At 41.7% G+C, this 20,502-nt stretch overlaps 1 protein-coding gene across 1 annotated transcript in view; it reads left to right on the top strand.

Moving 5' to 3' along the window:
* LOC115113194 (wings apart-like protein homolog) overlaps positions 1 to 20,502 on the top strand; it is a 35,816-nt gene that overhangs the window by 439 nt on the left and 14,875 nt on the right. The window contains exons 2-6 of the mRNA XM_029640552.2: positions 5,311 to 5,703; positions 8,471 to 9,200; positions 9,537 to 9,835; positions 10,047 to 10,168; positions 17,641 to 17,736. Of these exons, the coding sequence (XP_029496412.1) occupies positions 5,337 to 5,703; positions 8,471 to 9,200; positions 9,537 to 9,835; positions 10,047 to 10,168; positions 17,641 to 17,736 (1,614 nt within the window). The 5' untranslated portion in view covers positions 5,311 to 5,336. The remainder of the gene's footprint in view (positions 1 to 5,310; positions 5,704 to 8,470; positions 9,201 to 9,536; positions 9,836 to 10,046; positions 10,169 to 17,640; positions 17,737 to 20,502) is intronic.

The following is a 20,502-nucleotide window of genomic DNA, read 5'->3' as shown; positions in this document are numbered from 1 at the left end:
TAGGCTAAAATGTAAACATGGCTAACTAACGTTAACTAACTAATGACAGCGTTTCTAAACCATCTTGCTAATGGCTATTCTGTCGCTCTTCTTCACAACTGCCTAGCTTATCCTTGCATTGGCCCAATCAACCAGCCAGTCGTGCCATGGTTTGCAATTACTAACTCAGTCAAAGTTGTGTAGTTAGCTAACTAGCCAGTTAGCTGGCTATGCTACATCAATGAGGAAAATAACGACGTTACTGCTCAGTTACATTTAGAACTAGCTAAATAGCTATAACTGTTAGTGATAAATGCTAAATATAGTGTTAAAAGGCTAACGTTAGCTAACTAACACCGTTAAGTATGTAGCCAGCAGATCCGACCCGTTTGCTTACAGCTGCATTAGGGTCGAACAGACTAATGCCTTGTGTTTTTGCTGGATGTCTAGAACGTGTTTCCCGTACTTGATGCAGAACGGGTTGCATGCAGCATGTAAAATATCATTTTCGACCATAGCTAATAATTAGAATGGATGAAGTTATTTTCGTATCGACCTACTGGTTTCATAGGCTGACAGAGCTACAAACAGACGGCGTGCATAAGGGCACATTTACAACAATTAATCTAGTTTGTTTCTATTCTTCTGTCACTCATCTCTAGCAACATCAATATATTAAACTGGTTGTTCCCAAAGATAGTACTGATTCAAATCACTAGCTTGCCCTACATGATGGCATGCTAAATTACACACAGAACAGTTCTGTGCATATTCATTTTGCACACCATTCTGCTGGATGGTTTTGTGAAAACTAGCCAACAGGGCACACTACCCAAGTGTAGTAATGTTGAATTGTGTCATTCTTACCAGACACATTTCCAGTCATTCAGCCAGTGTATGTATCTTCTCCTCTCTAACTACACAATAGTCATCATCATTTGGCCTCTGTATGGTTCCATCCCGACCATGGAACTTTTATGAACTTCTGTTTATACCACCGCATGGAAATGCAGCGCACGAGTTGAAAATATTGAGCACTCCACAGAACACACCGCAGCCATTTACATTACATTTCGCATTACATTTAAGTCATTTAGCAGACGCTCTTATCCAGAGCGACTTACAAATTGGTGCGTTCACCTTAAGACATCCAGTGGAACAGCCACTTTACAATAGTGCATCTAAATCTTTTAAGGGGGGGGGTGAGAAGGATTACTTTATCCTATCCTAGGTATTCCTGAAAGAGGTGGGGTTTCAGGTATTATTATTATATTATTATTTATTTATTTATTATTTATATTATTATTATTAGTATTATATTATTATTATATATTATATTATACACATTAGCAGCCTAATGTGGCATCCCAAACGTAGCTTTGCGGACGGCTCCATTGACACTGAATGACTTCTGCCAGAATGCAAAGAATTTGACGAGTCTGGTGGACATGAAGCTTAAGTGGGTGTGTAGATTAAAGACACTGTAGGGCAGGGTTGCCAGGTCTAGCACAAATGTATATCCCAAGGACCCAATAGTGTGCAATTTGGGGTGCACGCTATTGGTTCCTGCATGAACCACCCCTCGCCTCGAGCATGGCATCCTCATGCTTGTGAAACTTTTGAATGTGGTTCAAAAGGGAAATAAAAGTATTATCTGACTTTTTTTCTGCCCCTTCCTCCCGGAGTCCTCCCGCGAACACAACCCGTATGTTAGCTAGTTAGGGACACCATATGCTAGCTAACTAGCTAGCACACAGTGTCGCTCCCGCCTGCTGTTTTCTGGTAATTGTGCCGTTATTATGTGCCAGATGTTGAGACTACAAAGTACAAACTGTTGTAAATGTCCTGTTTGCGGGGATTGACTTGTCAGTAGCCTATGCCAATGAAATGACAAAAGTGGGTTTATGATTGTAATTCAACTTTGATGGTTTGCTTAACTAGATTCAGTTAGACTAGCCCCTGATTGGTCTACATTAGAGGTCTACCGATTTATGTTTTTTCAGCACTGATACCGATTATTGAAGGACCAAAAAAAGCTGACACCGATTAATAGGACTCATTTTATTTAATTATTTTTTTATATATTTTTTATTTGTAATAATGACAATTACAACAATACTGAATGAACACTTATTTTAACTTAATATAATACATAAAAATCTATTTAGCCTCAAATAAATAATGAAACATGATCAATTTGGTTTAAATAATGCTAAAACAAAGTGTTGGAGAAGAAAGTAAAAGTGCAATATGTGCCATGTCAAAAAGCTAACGTTTAAGTTCCTTGCTCAGAACATGAGAACATATGAAAGCTGGTGGTTCCTTTTTAACATGAGTCTTCAATATTCCCAGGTAAGAAGTTTTAGGTTGTAGTTATTATAGGACTATTTCTCTCTATACCATTTGTATTTCATATACCTTTGACTATTGGATGTTTTTATAGCCACTTTAGTATTGCCAGTGTAACAGTTTTGCTTCCAGGACTCGAACAAGGAACACATCGACAACAGCCACCCTCGAAGCATCGTTACCCATTGCTCCACAAAAGCTGCGGCCCTTGCAGAGCAAGGGGAACAATTACTTCAAGGTCTCAGAGCGAGTGACGTCACCCCGCTAACTAGCTAGCCATTTCACATCGGTTACACCAGCCTAGTCTCGGGAGTTGATAGGCTTGAAGTCATAAACAGCTCAATGCTTGAAGCACAGCGAAGAGCTGCTGGAAAACACACGAAAGTGATGTTTGAATGAATGCTTACGAGCCTGCTGCTGCCTACCATTGCTCAGTCAGACTGCTCTATCAAATCATAGACTTAATTACAACATAATAACACACAGAAATACGAGCCTTAGGTCATTAATATGGTCAAATCGGGAAACTATAATTTCTAAAACAAAACATTTATTCTCTCAGTGAAATACGGAACCGTTCCGTATTTTATCTAACGGGTGGCATCCCAAAGTCTAAATATTGCTCTTACATTGTACAACCTTCAATGTTATGTCATAATTATGTACAGTTCTGGCAAATTAATTAGTCTTTGTTAGGAATAAATGGTCTTCACACAGTTCGCAACGAGCCAGGCGACCCAAACTGCTGCATATACCCCGGCTTCTTGCACGGAACGCAAGAGAAGTGACCTAATTTCCCTAGTTAAAATTAATGTTCTGTTAGCAGGCAATATTAACTAAATATACAGGTTTAAAAATATATACTTGTGTATTGATTTTAAAGAAAGGCATTGATGTTATGGTTAGGTACACATTGGTGCAACGACAGTGCTTTTTTTCACGAACATCACCTGTTTGGCGAAGTAGGCTGTGATTAGATGAGAAATTAACAGGCACCGCATGGATTATATGCAACTCAGGACAAGCTCGATAAACTAGTAATATCATCAACCATGTGTAGTTAACTAGTGATTATGTTAAGATTGATTGTTTTTTTTATAAGGTAAGTTTAATGCTAGCTAGCAACTTACCTTGGCTTCTTGCTGCACTCGCGTAACAGGTAGTCAGCCTGCCACGCAGGCTCCTCGTGGAGTGCAATGTAAGGCAGGTGGTTAGAGCGTTGGACTAGTAACCATCCAGAACGCCGCAGCCCGTCTGGTGTTCAACCTTCCCAAGTTCTCTCACGTCACCCCGCTCCTCCGCTCTCTCCACTGGCTTCCAGTTGAAGCTCGCATCCGCTACAAGACCATGGTGCTTGCCTACGGAGCTGTGAGGGGAACGGCACCTCAGTACCTCCAGGCTCTGATCAGGCCCTACACCCAAACAAGGGCACTGCGTTCATCCACCTCTGGCCTGCTCGCCTCCCTACCACTGAGGAAGTACAGTTCCCGCTCAGCCCAGTCAAAACTGTTCGCTGCTCTGGCCCCCCAATGGTGGAACAAACTCCCTCACGACGCCAGGACAGCGGAGTCAATCACCACCTTCCGGAGACACCTGAAACCCCACCTCTTTAAGGAATACCTAGGATAGGATAAAGTAATCCTTCTCCCCCCTTAAAAGACCTAGATGCACTATTGTAAAGTGGCTGTTCCACTGGATGTCATAAGGTGAAGGCACCAATTTGTAAGTCGCTCTGGATAAGAGCGTCTGCTAAATGACTTAAATGTAAATGTAAATGTAATGTTGCAAGATCAAATCTCAGCACTGACAAGGTAAAAATCTGTCGTTCTGCTCCTGAACAAGGCAGTTAACCCACCGTTCCTAGTCCGTCATTGAAAATAAGAATGTGTTCTGAACTGACTTGCCTGGTTAAATAAAAGGTAAAAAAAAAAAATATATATATATATATATATATATATATATATATATATATATATATATATATATATATATTTTTTAAATCGGCCACAATCGGTATCCAAAAATGCAGATTACCGATTGTCATGAAAACTTGAAATCGCCCCTAATTAATTGGCCATTCCGATTAATCGGTCGACCTCTAGTTTAGGGTAGAGGCATCCCAAGGATCCCGGATAGCACTGACCATTGGGCATGGGCATCACTAATGACAAGCTAATTAGCCTACCTACTTACAACTGGTAAAAAGCTGTCACGATATACACGCTTGCTGCTCTGTCTCCTCTCACTCACGTGACCTGAAATTGTCCTTTTCGTCCTCATGCTAGGTTATGGAAGTCACAGCAGCCATTTTGGAATGGCAGTGTCAGCCAACCAGCTCCTTTGTTGTTAAATTCGGTGCCATTTCATAATGGCTGCTGTGTATACTGCTAGCTAACATGAGGACTAAAATGGCAGTTTCTGAGAAAAACTAGCAGTCGTTCCATCTTCTTGGTTTAACACTAAGGATAATGTGCCTTTCTCATTATTAATATTTGTTTCGTATTTTACTGTTACCTGCTGTTGCTGACTCAAGCAGCGAAGAAGGCTGTTGCTTGAGTGGTAGGGAAGGGGGGGCAGAGGGTGTGTGTGTTGAGTGAGCAGTGCAGCGGGCAGCAGAGTCACGTGAGTGAGAGGAGACTGAGCAGCACAATCATGATAGCTTTTTTTTTCATATTTTTTTCAGTTGTAGGTAGGTAGGTAGACTATTTAGCATTTCTCATCGGCTCCGCTGTGCCTTAATCTACACTGGAAGACGTTCCGACCCTATTGCAGTTGTATGCAAGTGGGTCGGATCTGTTGGCTAGATAAATGCAGTATGTGACCCGCTCCAGTTTATTAGCTACCTGTAGGTATGCTAATTGTCTGATCACAAATAGTCAGGGGAAAAACATTCAACCTATTTTGCCTGTAGACCTACACACCCTCCCCCAGCTTTGTGTGAGATAAATATTGATAAACTAATATTGTTTTCTGGTGTTACAGAGAATATGTAACATACATCAATCACCATGACATCCAGATTTGGTAAAACCTACAGCCGTAAGGGAGGGGAGGCAAACTCCAAATTTGAAGAGGTCTTCTCCAACAAGGCCACACTTAGCACCAAATGGGGAGAGACCACTTACAAGGCCCAACTGGGCTCTAAGCGGCCCACTCTGAAGCCTGAAGTAGTCGAGTTACTCAAGAGGCCCCGGATTGAGGATGATGACAGCTCAGAAGATCCTTTTGGTTTTGACAGCGACGATGAGTCCAAGCCTGTCAGCTCCTTCGGTGTGCCCCAGTCTAAACTGGCTGAGGGTGAGGCCAGTAACCTGCCTTCTGCTACAGCCACAGTACCAGTGGATACCAGTAGGAACTCCAACAGCACATCTACAGGTAAGAACTGGATGGCAGATAACTCTGACTGTTGGCCATAAACATGTTGGATATGTTCATTCGAGAGGATGCTCTTGGAAGTTTAGAATGAGATGTTGTGTGCACTTTGTCACGAGCTAGATTTCCATCCAATTAGCAACAGAGTTTCATGAGAACATTCTAAAATCTGAATAAAAACAATATGTGGCTTTTCCAGAGATGTTTCCATCAAATTGAGTTGTTGTGGATAAAAGGATGTGCTTGATGCCGTAGTGCACATAAAAATAACTTTTGCTGTTTAAATTCCCATGTACCGAAAAAGAAAATCCAAGTTAAATGGGTTTCCATTGCTTTTTCAGCTCTACTGGGATTTTGTTCCAAAAAAAATGTTGCTTTTTTTCAGGGCTCTAAAGTGCGACCAATTTGGTTGCATATGCAACAAAATATTTTGCTGTGCGATCAGGAGTTTTATTTTGGGAGCACTGAGCGACTAGGAAAAATATCTCCCAGGTAATAATTGTTGTACTGATAAAGCTTCACTGTACTGTTGTTTTTAGAAAAAAAAGGTGAGTGCATATTTAATAGCGTCATGTTTGCACCATTACTAGAGCGAAAATTGCTTGCTTTAAAAAAAATCTTAACCATGTCGTGGGCTGTTCTAAAACGACTCGTGTGTCGTGTCGTTAACCATTTGTTTACACTTTGATCACATTACCTCATTGGCTAGTTAGCTGGCAACCTGGTAACCTTACCATTATATCCAAGCATTTGGGGGCACAAAAATAAAATAGAAAGGATAGCTTCTTCAGGAGATCAATGATCATAGCAATGAATGAATGACAGATCTCTTGCATGTCGTCACCACAAACCTGACGTTTTTAAAGAGACTACAATTTTAAATGTAATGCATCGCAATAGGAAAATTGTGCTTTTTTTATTTATTAAATTTTTTTATCTTTTTTTTTTAACACAACGTGAACACCAAATTTTCCACAAATTACTTTGTAATTTCAATGACAGGTATTCGTATCAACATTTTAGATTTTATAATACAGAAATGTCTTTTACAGTGTTACATATTACTTTCTAGGGCACATGTGCTTCAGAAGTAGCTAGAATTCATATAGTCCCAATAAATACTGAGTATACCAAACATTAGAAACACCTACCTAATATTGACTTGTCCCCACTTCAGAACAGCCTCAATTCGTCAGGGCATGAACTCTACAAGGTGTCAAAAGCGTTCCACAGCGATGCTGGCCAATGTTGAATCCAATGCTTCACACAGTTGTCAAATTGTCTGGATGTCCTTTGGATGGTGGACCATTCATGATACACAGGGGAAACTGTTGAGCATGAAAAACCCTGCAGTTATTTATTACACTTTGGATGGTGTATCAATACCTGCAGTCACTACAAAGATACAGGTGTATTCAGGGATTTCACCATGAGGCCAATGGTGACTTAAACAGTTACAGAGTTGAATTGTTGTGGTAGAAAACAGGATGAATTGACAACATTCTAGTTTCTCCACAATAAGTGTAATTAATAACTTCATCATGCGCAGGTATATTCAATGTCTTCTTTTTTACCCATCTACCAATAGGTGCCCTTCTTTCCGAGGCATTGGAAAACCTCCCTGGTCTTTGTGGTTGAATCTGTTTGAAATTCACTATTCGACCGATAATTTTGTGTGGGGTACAGAGATGAGGTAGTCATTCAAAAATTGAACGAGTGAAAAGAAGGAAGCCTGTACAGAATAAAAATATTCCATAACATGCATCCTGTTTGCAACAAGGCATTTAAATCATACTGCCAAAAATGTGTCAAAGTAGTTTTTTTTGTCTTGAATACAAAGTGTTATGTTTGGGGCAAATACAACACACTACTGAGTGGTACTCTGTCCCTGAGTACCACTCTCAATATTTTCAAGCGTAGTGGTGGCTGCATCATGTTATGGGGAATTTTTCAGGATAAAAAATAAATGTAAGGAGCTAAGCACAGGCAAAATCCTAGAGGAAATCTTGGGTTTAGCCTGTTTTCCACCAGACACTGGGAGATTAATTCACCTTTCAGAAGGACAATAACCTTGTAAAACAATGCCAAATCTATACTAGAGTTGCTCACCAAGAAGACAGTGAATGTTCCTGAGTGGCCGAGTTAGTTTTGACTTGTATGGTAATACCTGAACATGGAAGTCTAGCGATGATCAGTTTACTGACAAATTTGGTGTTTCCATCAGGCCTGTTGTGAAGAAAACAACGTAATTATCCGACATGTACTATACTTGAATTAAAAGGTTGGATGGAAACCTGGTTTTGCTTCCACAGGTGCTTGTAGAATAATTGTGTGTGTGTATACAGTAGCTAAAGAACACCTGCCTGTCTCTTGTATTTCACTTTATTTATTGCGATTTAAAAAAATGTATTATTATGGAAGGAAAACGGTGTGTCTGTGATAATGGCGATGATAGATGTGGTGTGTGGATGTTTCTGGAGAAGATAAAGTGATGGGCTCCCCTGTGGGCTTTTAGTCTCTGCTGCCAGCTTCTGTGTCAGCTTATCTCGTCTCTATCTGTCCCTGACGGCTCACTAAAGATAAATCGGGCTTTACTGCAACGCCATCATCTCAATAGGCCTGTACCCCTTTCATTTAGAATTAGATTACTGATTAGAAATGACACAAACCAAACAACCGTGAATCTGAAACAGTAATTTACAATATAATGCTTGTCTTATAATGCTTCCTTTTTGTTAACATGCTCTTTTTGTCTCTTTTGTGCTCACAGGCAAGCAAACATTGTCCAATGAGGGTGCAGAAAAGAGTAGACAGTCCTTGTTCAGAAATAAATCCGAGAGTAACCAGAAGCCTATTGCTCAGTCCTCTGTTTCAAAGACTGTGCCCAAGGACCCCTATGTGGAATGGAGCCTAATAGGAACCCAGGAGTTTTCTACCTCCTCCCCTAGCATGGATCCTCTCCAGGAAAAAGACTCAGCTGAGGCACCAGGGTTTAGTGGGGACTCCCAGTCCTCATCTTCCAAGGATGGGCTCTCCTCAGGTGGGATGAAAAGTGCTGAACACGAGTCTCCGGCCGAGCCGGTTGTTGACAACATCCCTCCCTCCCCGTTCCTCCTCAGGCCGTCCAATACTAGGAAATACATCCGGCCCAAGCCAAACAAGGCCTCCGATGTTCTAGATGCTTCTGCTACTAGCGACAGCAAACTGCCCGTAGCCACCAGCAGTCCGGCTGCACTGATTCCCAAAAGTGTGTCCACTGCCAGGGGTTGCACTAATGCTATCACAACAGTGGCCAAACCGGCGACTAAACCTGCTGGCAGGGGTCGGGTACGGGACTATACGGTGCTGCACCCATCCTGCCTGTCGGTGTGTAACGTCACCATCCAGGACTCCATAGAGCGCAGCATGGACGAGCTCATCACCAGCGCACCCCCTGCTGACCTGGGGGAGGCGGGACGGCTGAGGAAGAAGGCAGACATACCTCCAGCCAAACCCACCAGGTAAACGACTCCACTGGCTGTGGCCCAGACCGTACACTCAAGACTCTTGCCGTAGTTGCCTCCCACTGGTCCTTCATGACATGCTTGATACTGCTTAATATTGTACAACTGTATATTTACAGGTAAGCGCATAACGTCCCTTCTTATACACACTCAGCTCACCCTCATATGTGGTTTACCAAATGTTTCCACTATACCTAAACCTAGGTGAATCTGTTTTCTCGATTTAAGCACCTGTTCTGTTTAAGAAGACAATTAACCTTTGACTATTGTTTTCGTGTTTTTAATGTCAGCTGCTGATTTGAAATTAATCGATTCTCCTCTTGTAACCGTCAGGTCCCGAACCACCCAGAGTAAGACCAAGAAGGAGACCAAGCTGGAGTTCTTTGGCTTCGAGGATAAAGGTGACCAGGAGGGGGAGGAGGGAGTAGACCACGCGGCCGGCGGAAACAGCAGCTACAAGATCAAGTATTTTGGCTTTGACGACCTCAGCGAGAGCGACAGTGATGAAGAGGAGGGCTCCCAGGCCAAAGAGAAGAGGAAGGCCAAGAAGGCTGCAGCAGCTGCAATGGCAGCTATTGTGGACAGCCCCCAGCCCAGCGACTCTCAGGACAGCCAGGGCAGCAGCAGTACAGGTGACATATACTGTTGATGTTTGTGTTTGTCTAAAGGCAATAAAGAGTTTAGCTCTATGAAAAACACAGGTGATTTGATAAGCTATGTCATATACAGTCTAAATAGGATGCGTTACTTAGTCAGTTTTCCTTCAACATGTAACAGGATTTCTATTGTACATGTATTTCCATCATGTTGATTCCACCTTATTGTGCTGTTTCCCCCTCTCAGATATTCTGGAGTTTTCTGATGACTCGATCCCTGGTGGGTCTGAAGGGCAGAAGGGTCGCTCAGGAAAACAGGGGGACAAATCCATGGAGGCTGGCAGGAAGATCTTCAGTGGGCCCAAAAAGGTGAGGGATCTATGAAGTCAGATTTTTTTTTAATGTCTGTGTGAGATGGAGTGTGTGTATGGAAAGAGTTGTTTGAGTCACAGTGTATTTGTAGCGGTGCTCATGAGGTAACCCAGATAGAATTGCTGTCACTAAGGGGAGTGAGTACATGTTCAATAATGTTTCAAGCATTCACGGGTGAGCAGTGGGAGAACGTTCCCAATAAAGGGATTTCTGTGCTGTGATATTGTTATTGATTCCTTCTCCTTTGCGTCTCTGGACATAGAACACTGCTTTTTTTTGCAAGGCAGATGAATGGGATAGGCCTAATTACATGCATCTTCAGAAACATCACAAGAACCTCTCGCCTCAACTCAAGCATTTGACCAAATCAAGCGCAAAGTCACACTATTGTCATAGCACACATGTCTAGACTGACCATCAAAACGAGTGATTTTAAGCCTTGAAAGAGGACCACTAGATTTGTTTTAATTCCAATAATAAGTATTAACTGCATTCCCCACAGTAGAGTTTTTCAGGAACAATGGATTTGGCACACACACACAAACACAGTAAATGTGTCCACTCTGGTCTTGGCAGTGCGCTCTAGCTAACAGCTTGCAGATGCAGTGCAGAGATGGGCTACAGTTGAAGTCGGAAGTTTACATACACGTTTTTCAACAACTCCACAAAGTTAACAAACTATAGTTTTGGCAAGTCGGTTAGGACATCTACTTTGTGCATGACACAATTAATTGTTCCAACAATTGTTTACAGACAGATTATTTCAGTTACAATTCACTGTATCACAATAACAGTGAGTCAGAAGTTTACATACACTAAGTTGATTGTGCCTTTAAACAGTTTGGAAAATTCCAGAAAATGATGTCATGGCTTTAGAGCTTCTGATAGGCTAATTGACATCATTTGAGGCAATTGGAGGTGTACCTGTGGATGTATTTCAAGGCCTACCTTCCAACTCCGTGCCTTTTTGCTTGACATCATGGGAAAATCAAAAGAAATCAGCCAAGACCTCAGAAAAAAAATTGTAGACCTCCACAAGTCTGGTTCATCCTTGGGAGCAACTTCCAAACGCCTGAAGGTACCACGTTCATCTGTAAAGACAATAGTATGAAAGTATAAACACCATGGGACCACGTAGCAGGAAGGAGACGCGTTCTGTCTCCTGGAGATGAACGTACTTTGGTGTGAAAAGTGCAAATCAATCCCAGAACAACAGCAAAGGACCTTGTGAAGATGCTGGAGGAAACGGGTACAAAAGTATCTACAGGTTAGCATTGCACGCAGAGTCAGTGTTTTTGCAACAGTTTGGGCCACCTAATTTGCCAGAATGCTACGTAATTATGAAATAACATTGAAGATTGTGCAATGTAACAGGAATATTGGAATATTTAGAGTTAAGGATGCCACCCGTTCGAGTGGGGTGGTAGGGTAGCCTAGTGGTTAGAGCGTTGGACTCGTAACCGTAAGGTTGCAAGTTCAATCCCCCGAGCTGACAAGGTACAAATCTGTCGTTCTGCTCCTGAACAGGCAGTTAACCCACTTTTGTTCTTAACTGACTTGCCTAGTTAAATAAAGGTTAAATAAAATACATAACGGTTCCGTATTTCACTGAAAGAATAAACGTCTTGTTTTCGAGATAATAGTTTCCAGATTCAACCATATTAATGACCTAATGCTCGTATTTCTGTGTGCTATCATGTTACAACTAAGTCTATGATTTGATAAGAGCAGTCTGACTGAGCGATGGTAGGCACCAGCAGGCTCGTAAGCTTCCATTCAAACAGCACTTTCGTGCGTTTGCCAGCACCTGTTTATGACTTTAAGCCTATCAACTCCAGAGATTAGGCTGGTGTAACCAATGTGAAATGACTAGCTAATTAACGGGGTGTGCGCTAATAGCATTTCAAACGTCACTCGCTCTGAGACTTTGAGTGGTTGTTCCCCTTGCTCTGCGGTGCGATGGGTAACGCTGCTTCGAGGGTGGCTGTTGTCGATGTGTTCCTGGTTCGAGCCCAGGTAGGAGCGAGGAGAGGGACGGAAGCTATACTGTTACACCTGCAATACTAAAGTGCCTATAAGAACATCCAATAGTCAAAGGTTAATGAAATACAAATGGTATGGAAATAGTCCTATAATTCCTTTATAATAACTACAACCTAAAACTTCTTACCTGAGAATATTGAAGTTTCATATTAAAAGGAGCTACCAGCTTTCAAATGTTCTCCTGTTCTGAGAAAGGTACTGAAACGTTAGCTTTCTTACATGGCACATATTGCACTTTTACTTTCTTCTCCAACACTTTGCTTTTGCATTTTTTAAACCAAATTGAACATGTTTCATTATTTATTTTAAGTGAAATTGATTTTATTGATGTATTATTTTAAGTTAAAATAGTGTTCATTCAGTATTGTTGTAATTGTCATTATTAAAAATACATTTTAAAAATCGTACGATTTAATCGGTATCTGCTTTTCCCCCCCTCCAATAATCGGTATCGTCGTTGAAAAATCATAATCGGTCGACCTCTACTCTCTACTATTATTCTGACATTTCACATTCTTAAAATAAAGCTGTGATCCTAACTGACAGGGAATGTTTACAAGGATTAAATGTCAGGAATTGTAAAAAACTGAGTTTAAATGTATTTGGCTAAGGTGTATGTGAACTTCCGACTTCAACTGTACATGATGAGACTATGGATCAGAGCGCAATAATTTTATTTGGCAGACAAGCACCGATAATCATGTCACCATTATACAAATTAAGACTTTTATTCATAATTATATTTCTGAGAAATGAGCACCAAGTTCATTGCTGTGCACTTTCACCACCCTTAGTTCACCACTTAGTTCAACATCCATTTATTTCATATGTAGCCTAAGTAATATTTTTATTTAACCAGGTAGGCTAGTTGAGAACAAGTTATCATTTGCAACTGCGACCTGGCCAAGATAAAGCATAGCAGTGTGAACAGACAACACAGAGTTACACATGGAGTAGACAATTAACAAGTCAATAACACAGTAGAAAAAAGGGGGAGTCTATATACATTGTGTGCAAAAGGCATGAGGAGGTAGGCGAATAATTACAATTTTGCAGATTAACACTGGAGTGATAAATGATCAGATGGTCATGTACAGGTAGAGATATTGGTGTGCAAAAGAGCAGAAAATAAAATGAATAAAAACAGTATGGGGATGAGGTTGGTAAAAATGGGTGGGCTATTTACCGATAGACTATGTACAGCGGCAGCGATCGGTTAGCTGCTCAGATAGCAGATGTTAAAAGTTGGTGAGGGAGATAAAAGTCTCCAACTTCAGAGATTTTTGCAATTCATTCCAGTCACAGGCAGCAGAGAACTGGAACGAAAGGTGGCCAAATGAGGTGTTGGCTTTAGGGATGATTAGTGAGATACACCTGCTGGAGCGCGTGTTACGGGTGGGTGTTGCCATCGTGACCAGTGAACTGAGATAAGGCGGAGCTTTACCTAGCATGGACTTGTAGATGACCTGGAGCCAGTGGGTCTGGCGACGAATATGTAGCGAGGGCCAGCCGACTAGAGCATACAGGTCGCAGTGGTGGGTGGTATAAGGTGCTTTAGTGACAAAACTGATGGCACTGTGATAAACTTCATCCAGTTTGCTGAGTATAGTGTTGGAAGCAATTTTGTAGATGACATCGCCGAAGTCGAGGATCGGTAGGATAGTCAGTTTTACTAGGGTAAGTTTGGTGGCGTGAGTGAAGGAGGCTTTGTTGCGGAATAGAAAGCCGACTCTAGATTTGATTTTCGATTGGAGATGTTTGATATGAGTCTGGAAGTAGAGTTTACAGTCTAGCCAGACACCTAGGTACTTATAGATGTCCACATATTCAAGGTCGGAACCATCCAGGGTGGTGATGCTAGTCAGGCGTGCGGGTGCAGGCAGCGAACGGTTGAGAAGCATGCATTTGGTTTTACTAGCGTTTAAGAGCAGTTGGAGGCCACGGAAGGAGTGTTGTATGGCATTGAAGCTCGTTTGGAGGTTAGATAGCACAGTGTCCAAGGACGGGCCGGAAGTATATAGAATGGTGTAGTCTGCGTAGAGGTGGATCAGGGAATCGCCCGCAGCAAGAGCAACATCATTGATATATACAGAGAAAAGAGTCGGCCCGAGAATTGAACCCTGTGGCACCCCCATAGAGACTGCCAGAGGACCGGACAGCATGCCCTCCGATTTGACACACAGAACTCTGTCTGCAAAGTAGTTGGTGAACCAGGCAAGGCAGTCATCAGAAAAACCGAGGCTACTGAGTCTGCCGATAAGAATATGGTGATTGACAGTCGAAAGCCTTGGCAAGGTTGATGAAGACGGCTGCACAGTACTATCTTTTATCGATGGCGGTTATGATATCGTTTAGTACCTTGAGCGTGGCTGAGGTGCACCCGTGACCGGCTCGGAAACCAGATTGCACAGCGGAGAAGGTACGGTGGGATTCGAGATGGTCAGTGACCTGTTTGTTGACTTGGCTTTCGAAGACCTTAGATAGGCCGAGCAGGATGGATATAGGTCTGTAAGAGTTTGGGTCCAGGGTGTCTCCCCCTTTGGAGAGGGGGATGACTGCGGCAGCTTTCCAATCCTTGGGGATCTCAGACGATATGAAAGAGGTTGAACAGGCTGGTAATAGGGGTTGCGACAATGGCGGCGGATAGTTTCAGAAATAGAGGGTCCAGATTGTCAAGCCCAGCTGATGTGTACGGGTCCAGGTTTTGCAGCTCTTTCAGAACATCTGCTATCTGGATTTGGGTAAAGGAGAGCCTGGAGAGGCTTGGGCGAGTAGCTGCGGGGGGCGGAGCTGTTGGCCGAGGTTGGAGTAACCAGGCGGAAGGCATGGCCAGCCGTTGAGAAATGCTTGTTGAAGTTTTCGATAATCATGGATTTATCGGTGGTGACCGTGTTACCTAGCCTCAGTGCAGTGGGCAGCTGGGAGGATGTGCTCTTGTTCTCCATGGACTTAACAGTGTCCCAGAACTTTTTGGAGTTGGAGCTATAAACTGTGCATGTTTTTCCATGTCCTAGTGGACACACAACATAGCATCATTTTTTCCATGGAAACACAAAGCTCACCAAACTATTTGGTTCTTTAAAAACCTGCTGTATGTAAAATATTGTGCTATAGCTTGGAAAATAAATAAATAAATGTGAATATGAATCTGAATGACAACAGATGTTTGTTTCAAACATTAGTGCTGTTTTCCCAAAAAGTTCAATCTGAATCATGTTTTTTTTCCCTTGTCACTATACTAACGAGTATCGCAATACTGGTATTGTCCCGACCCTATGTTATTTTACCAACAATTGCGCAAAAAAGCATTTCCAATGTCATTTGTCACATTATCTATTTAACAGACTAAATATTATCCACCCCTGTGTAGTGTGTTTTGTTTTGCCGACATTTGGGAAGTTTACAGATATTTGCTGTTTCCATCAGGCCTGTCATGAGTTTCTGACATGTACTTAACTCACATTGTTGGATTGAAGCATGGTTTATGGGTTATATAATCATAACATCCTCTCAATATAGGCCATTTCCTATTCAGGACATGCTCTGGACTACTTCAAAAATTTATGGTTTTTCATTAGAATGCAATGTTAGAACATACTGAAAGGTCTACCTAGGAAATTAAGATAATTTAGACATACAAGTATCTCTGATTTTTGTATTCCTTCCATCACCAACTCACCACTATCAGATCTAATTGATTATTGATGGCAGCATTCGCGTGAAACTGAAAGCGCGAACCACTGCTTTTAATCAGGGCAAGGTGACCGGAAACATGACCGAATACAAACAGTGTAGCTATTCCCTCCGCAAGGCAATCAAACAAGCTAAGCGTCAGTATAGAGACAAAGTAGAATCTCAATTCAACGGCTCAGACACGAGGTATGTGGCAGGGTCTACAGTCAATCACGGATTACAAAAAGAAAACCAGCCCCGTCACGGACCAGGATGTCTTGCTCCCAGGCAGACTAAATAACTTTTTGCCCGCTTTGAGGACAATACAGTGCCACTGACACGGCCTGCAACTAAAACATGCGGACTCTCCTTCACTGCAGCCGAGGTGAGTAAAACATTTAAACGTGTTAACCCTCGCAAGGCTGCAGGCCCAGACGGCATCCCCAGCCGAGAGCATCCTGGTGGGCTGTATCACCGCCTGGTACGGCAACTGCTCCGCCCACAACCGTAAGGCTCTCCAGAGGGTAGTGAGGTCTGCACAACGCATCACCGGGGGCAAACTACCTGCCCTCCAGGACACCTACACCACCCGATGTTACAGGAAGGCCATAAAGATCAAGGACAACAACCACCCGAGCCACTGCCTGTTCACCCCGCTATCATCCAGAAGGCGAGGTCAGTACAGGTGCATCAAAGCTGGGACCGAGAGACTGAAAAACAGCTTCTATCTCAAGGCCATCAGACTGTTAAACAGCCACCACTAACATTGAGTGGCTGCCACCAACACACTGACTCAACTCCAGCCACTTTAATGATGGGAATTGATGGGAAATTATGTAAAATATATCACTAGCCACTTTAAACAATGCTACCTAATATAATGTTTACATACCCTACATTATTCATCTCATAGGTATACGTATATACTGTACTCTATTATCTACTGCATCTTTATGTAATACATGTATCACTAGCCACTTTAACTATGCCACTTTGTTTACATACTCATCTCATATGTATATACTGTACTCGATACCATCTACTGTATCTTGCCTATGCCGCTCTGTACCATCACTCATTCATATATCTTTATGTACATATTCTTTATCCCCCTACACTTGTGTGTATAAGACAGTAGTTTTGGAATTGTTAGTTAGATTACTTGTTGGTTATTACTGCATTGTCGTAACTAGAAGCACAAGCATTTCGCTACACTCTCATTAACATCTGCAAACCATGTGTATGTGAGAAATAAAATTTGATTTTATTTAATGTTTTGATAATGACGAAGTGAGCTTCCTCAGACCTGGATAAGCTAGAATGATAAGATTGGATGAACATAAATGTCTCAGAGTGGAAATATAGGGGATTTATGTATTTATTTTGGAAGTAGTCTAGTTTCTGGTAAATGTTTAAAGAAGTGACATAGGTCTAGTTGACCATTTTTGTCCTGGAGTCTGATTCTGAAAGCAACTTGTTGATGAAACGAGCCATGCAGGGTCATAAGTGTAGACGTTATGAAGTTGCGTTCAGCAGTCTCCACCATTCTGCTCCTATGGTGATTATGATGCTAATAATAACAACACGTCAGATGTGTGTCTTGCTCACTGTTCCCAAAACTGAGGACACAGGTCAAGTATGTCTTTGGTTTTTGGCATTCATGTTGAATCCTATCCACTGCTACTGAAACCTCTGTCATCATTTCTACTGCTACTGTACTTACCCTGGATCTGTGGTTGTTTTGTTGTGTGCAGTCCCCTGCTAAAGCTGTGTACAATGCCCGCCACTGGAACCAGCCCGAGCCTGAAGAGATGCCCATGCCACCCCTGGCCCGCGCACACACTGCTCCGGTGAGAACTATTCTAGGACACTACCAAGGCACACACATTCTCTCTCTCTCCCTCTCTCTATTGAATTTGCTATCTCTAGCACGAAGATAACAATGTGTTGTCCTAGAATAATGCATTGACCTAGGGCTGCACGATATTGGAAGGTAATTACATTTTTACTTGCAATTTTAGATCAAAACAGCTTGGGTAAGCTGAAATAGAATGGTCATTCAAATTGTGTGGTTGGACAAGTGTGCACTTGGAATGTTGTTTTTGTTTGGCATTACAACAAATGAAAAAAATAATAGAGGAGATGGTTGTAACCATAGAGATCCTATATGAGAGATCACAATGTCTCACAACGGATGTAGTTCCGCGTGGAGAAAGTTGCATTCTGTGCACGATTCTCTGTATGGTTGTGCTCTGTATTTACAAATCAGTAATTTACATTTACATTTAAGTCATTTAGCAGACGCTCTTATCCAGAGCGACTTACAAATTGGTGCTTTCACCTTATGACATCCAGTAATCACTTAGGTAAGGAGCCGGCAAAACCGACTTTGACAATGGATTATGTTATTGCAATGTCGCAGTGCTATTTCATGGTGTAATCTTGAAATGATCAAGCAGATAGTTATTTATTGAACCTTTATTTAACTAGGCAAGTCAGTTAAGAACAAATTGTTATTTTACAATGACTGACTACCTCGGCCAAACCCAGACGACGCAGGGTCAATTGTGCACCGCCCTATGGAACTCCAATCACATCGAACCAGGGTCTGTTGTGACGCCTCAAGCGCTGAAATGCAGTGCCTTAGACCACTGTGCCACTCGGGACACACAGCCTCACATTAGTTGACTAAGTCCAAAACCGGTTTGTTTTCAATAAACAACGAACAATGGTAGCCTTCCTGTTCACTCATTCATAGATGGATATTACAGTCAAGAAATAATAATATTTTAAACAGAGGTTATTTTCTATGTATAACATTCAGTTACTAGCAATTAAGCAGGCAACTAGTCCAAACCTGGTAGCTAGATGGCTAGCAGAGCAAAACAGTCAAATTGCAATGATTATAGGTCAACATGTAGGCTTATGCCAGGCAAGTAGCTAGCTAGTACACTTCCTGATAACCTCGTAGCCCCAGCTCAGCGAATGGTAGGCTATGGAACCATCATCGACACTGGGTAAGGATATATGTGTGTGCTGATGTAGCTACCAAGCCATCTTATTAATTGAAAACGAGGGTTGTCTTTGCTTGCTAACTTTACATGACTAACATCTGCATTCATCCATGCGTGCTGGCAAGATAACCAATGCAAGGCAGGACTAGCTAGCTACTGCACCCACTGGCAGGCAGCTTGTGGTCATTCGGTGTTCCAACAAGATGGCTGAAAAATAACAACAATAACTGGAACTCGGCTAGCTAGCTAACTAGCTAGGTAGTTGAGGGCTACAGATGGGCTAGCTAACATTAACTAGCTAACGTTACTGTTTTTGAGTAATGGATGCTGCAAAGTGCCAGTGGCTGAAGATTGGGTAAGTTAAAATATGGTGAGATAGATGGAACCGATTTTAGCTATCAAACATTGTAATTAGAGCTAGCTTGCTGGCTATGTGTTTGTTTATTTATTATTTAAAAATGTATGCATATAAATACATGGCCCTGGCTAGCATACAGGTCAGCCGCAATGTAGCTAGCTAGCATTTCCTCCATGAACGAAGCAAACAAGCTATCTGGCTGACCTCCAGAAAAATGGACGCTTGATAACAAGAGTAGTGTTGATTATTGTATATAAATGCTAGAAAACTGACTAGATTCATTATGCATTAGATAATCTAGCTAGTCCGGCGGTGGTCTGCATATGATTTCCTGTGCTTTCACACGGAACCCGAAACTACCAGAACGGCTTTGTTAAAAAATATTCTGTGGTTTGGTCTATTAAATTACTAGAGGGACTATGTCATAAACCTTAAAAGTTCAGGGATAAATCCCAACCAGTCTAATTGGAATGAATGGCAGTAGAGGCATAATCCAGTTTTGTTTTCTTATGCAGGAAAATAATAGTAAGGCATGTGATATATCAAATTGTGTAATAGAATTGTCAACCTAAAATATGGTCATATAAATGTTCTGTATAAATAGACTTTTTAAAATATATGTAAACTGACCATAAATGTCTCATTTTTTGTTTTCTTGGAAAGTTGAGTGCTATTTCATGATACAATATCAGTACTTGTTGCATTTACAACTTGTTTTATGTCCTACCATCAACTGATTTCAGCCAGTGTATGGCTGTGGATTGATGGCATTGTTTGAATGGAATGTTGGCACATTGGCAGTTCATTTGAAACATTAATGGAATCATTCCTCTTAAACTGGCTGGCTAGCTAACAAACATATAGTGCAGATACTTTCTTAAAATGCATTATTTTACACGTCTCACAGCTTTGGAAAACCATGGTTGACCAAAGGGATGACCTTTTGACTATCATAAGGTTCATGTCCATTCTAGTATTTTAATTCTATAGTTGTGACAGAGTAGGAAGCAAAGTGTTGGTCAGTGTTTCCAAGGGGAACCTAATTAGATTTAAATAGGTACATTCAGACAGATTCTTTAGAATATTCTTTGCCTTTTCCTCTCTAAGAACAAGTTGTTGCATAAACAATGCTGATATACTCCCACAGATACTTGTCTGTATATTATAGCAAAAGTTTCTCAGTGGATTTAGCGAGCCAGCTAGTTAGCCCCTAATACTAATCATTAGCTATCACAATTTTTGGC

The sequence above is a fragment of the Oncorhynchus nerka genome, linkage group LG28 (assembly GCF_034236695.1).
Source record: "Oncorhynchus nerka isolate Pitt River linkage group LG28, Oner_Uvic_2.0, whole genome shotgun sequence".
NCBI classification, from domain to species: Eukaryota; Metazoa; Chordata; class Actinopteri; order Salmoniformes; family Salmonidae; genus Oncorhynchus; species Oncorhynchus nerka.
The sequence above is the reverse complement of the archived record's forward strand: the minus strand, read 5'-3'. Positions and strand labels throughout refer to the sequence as shown.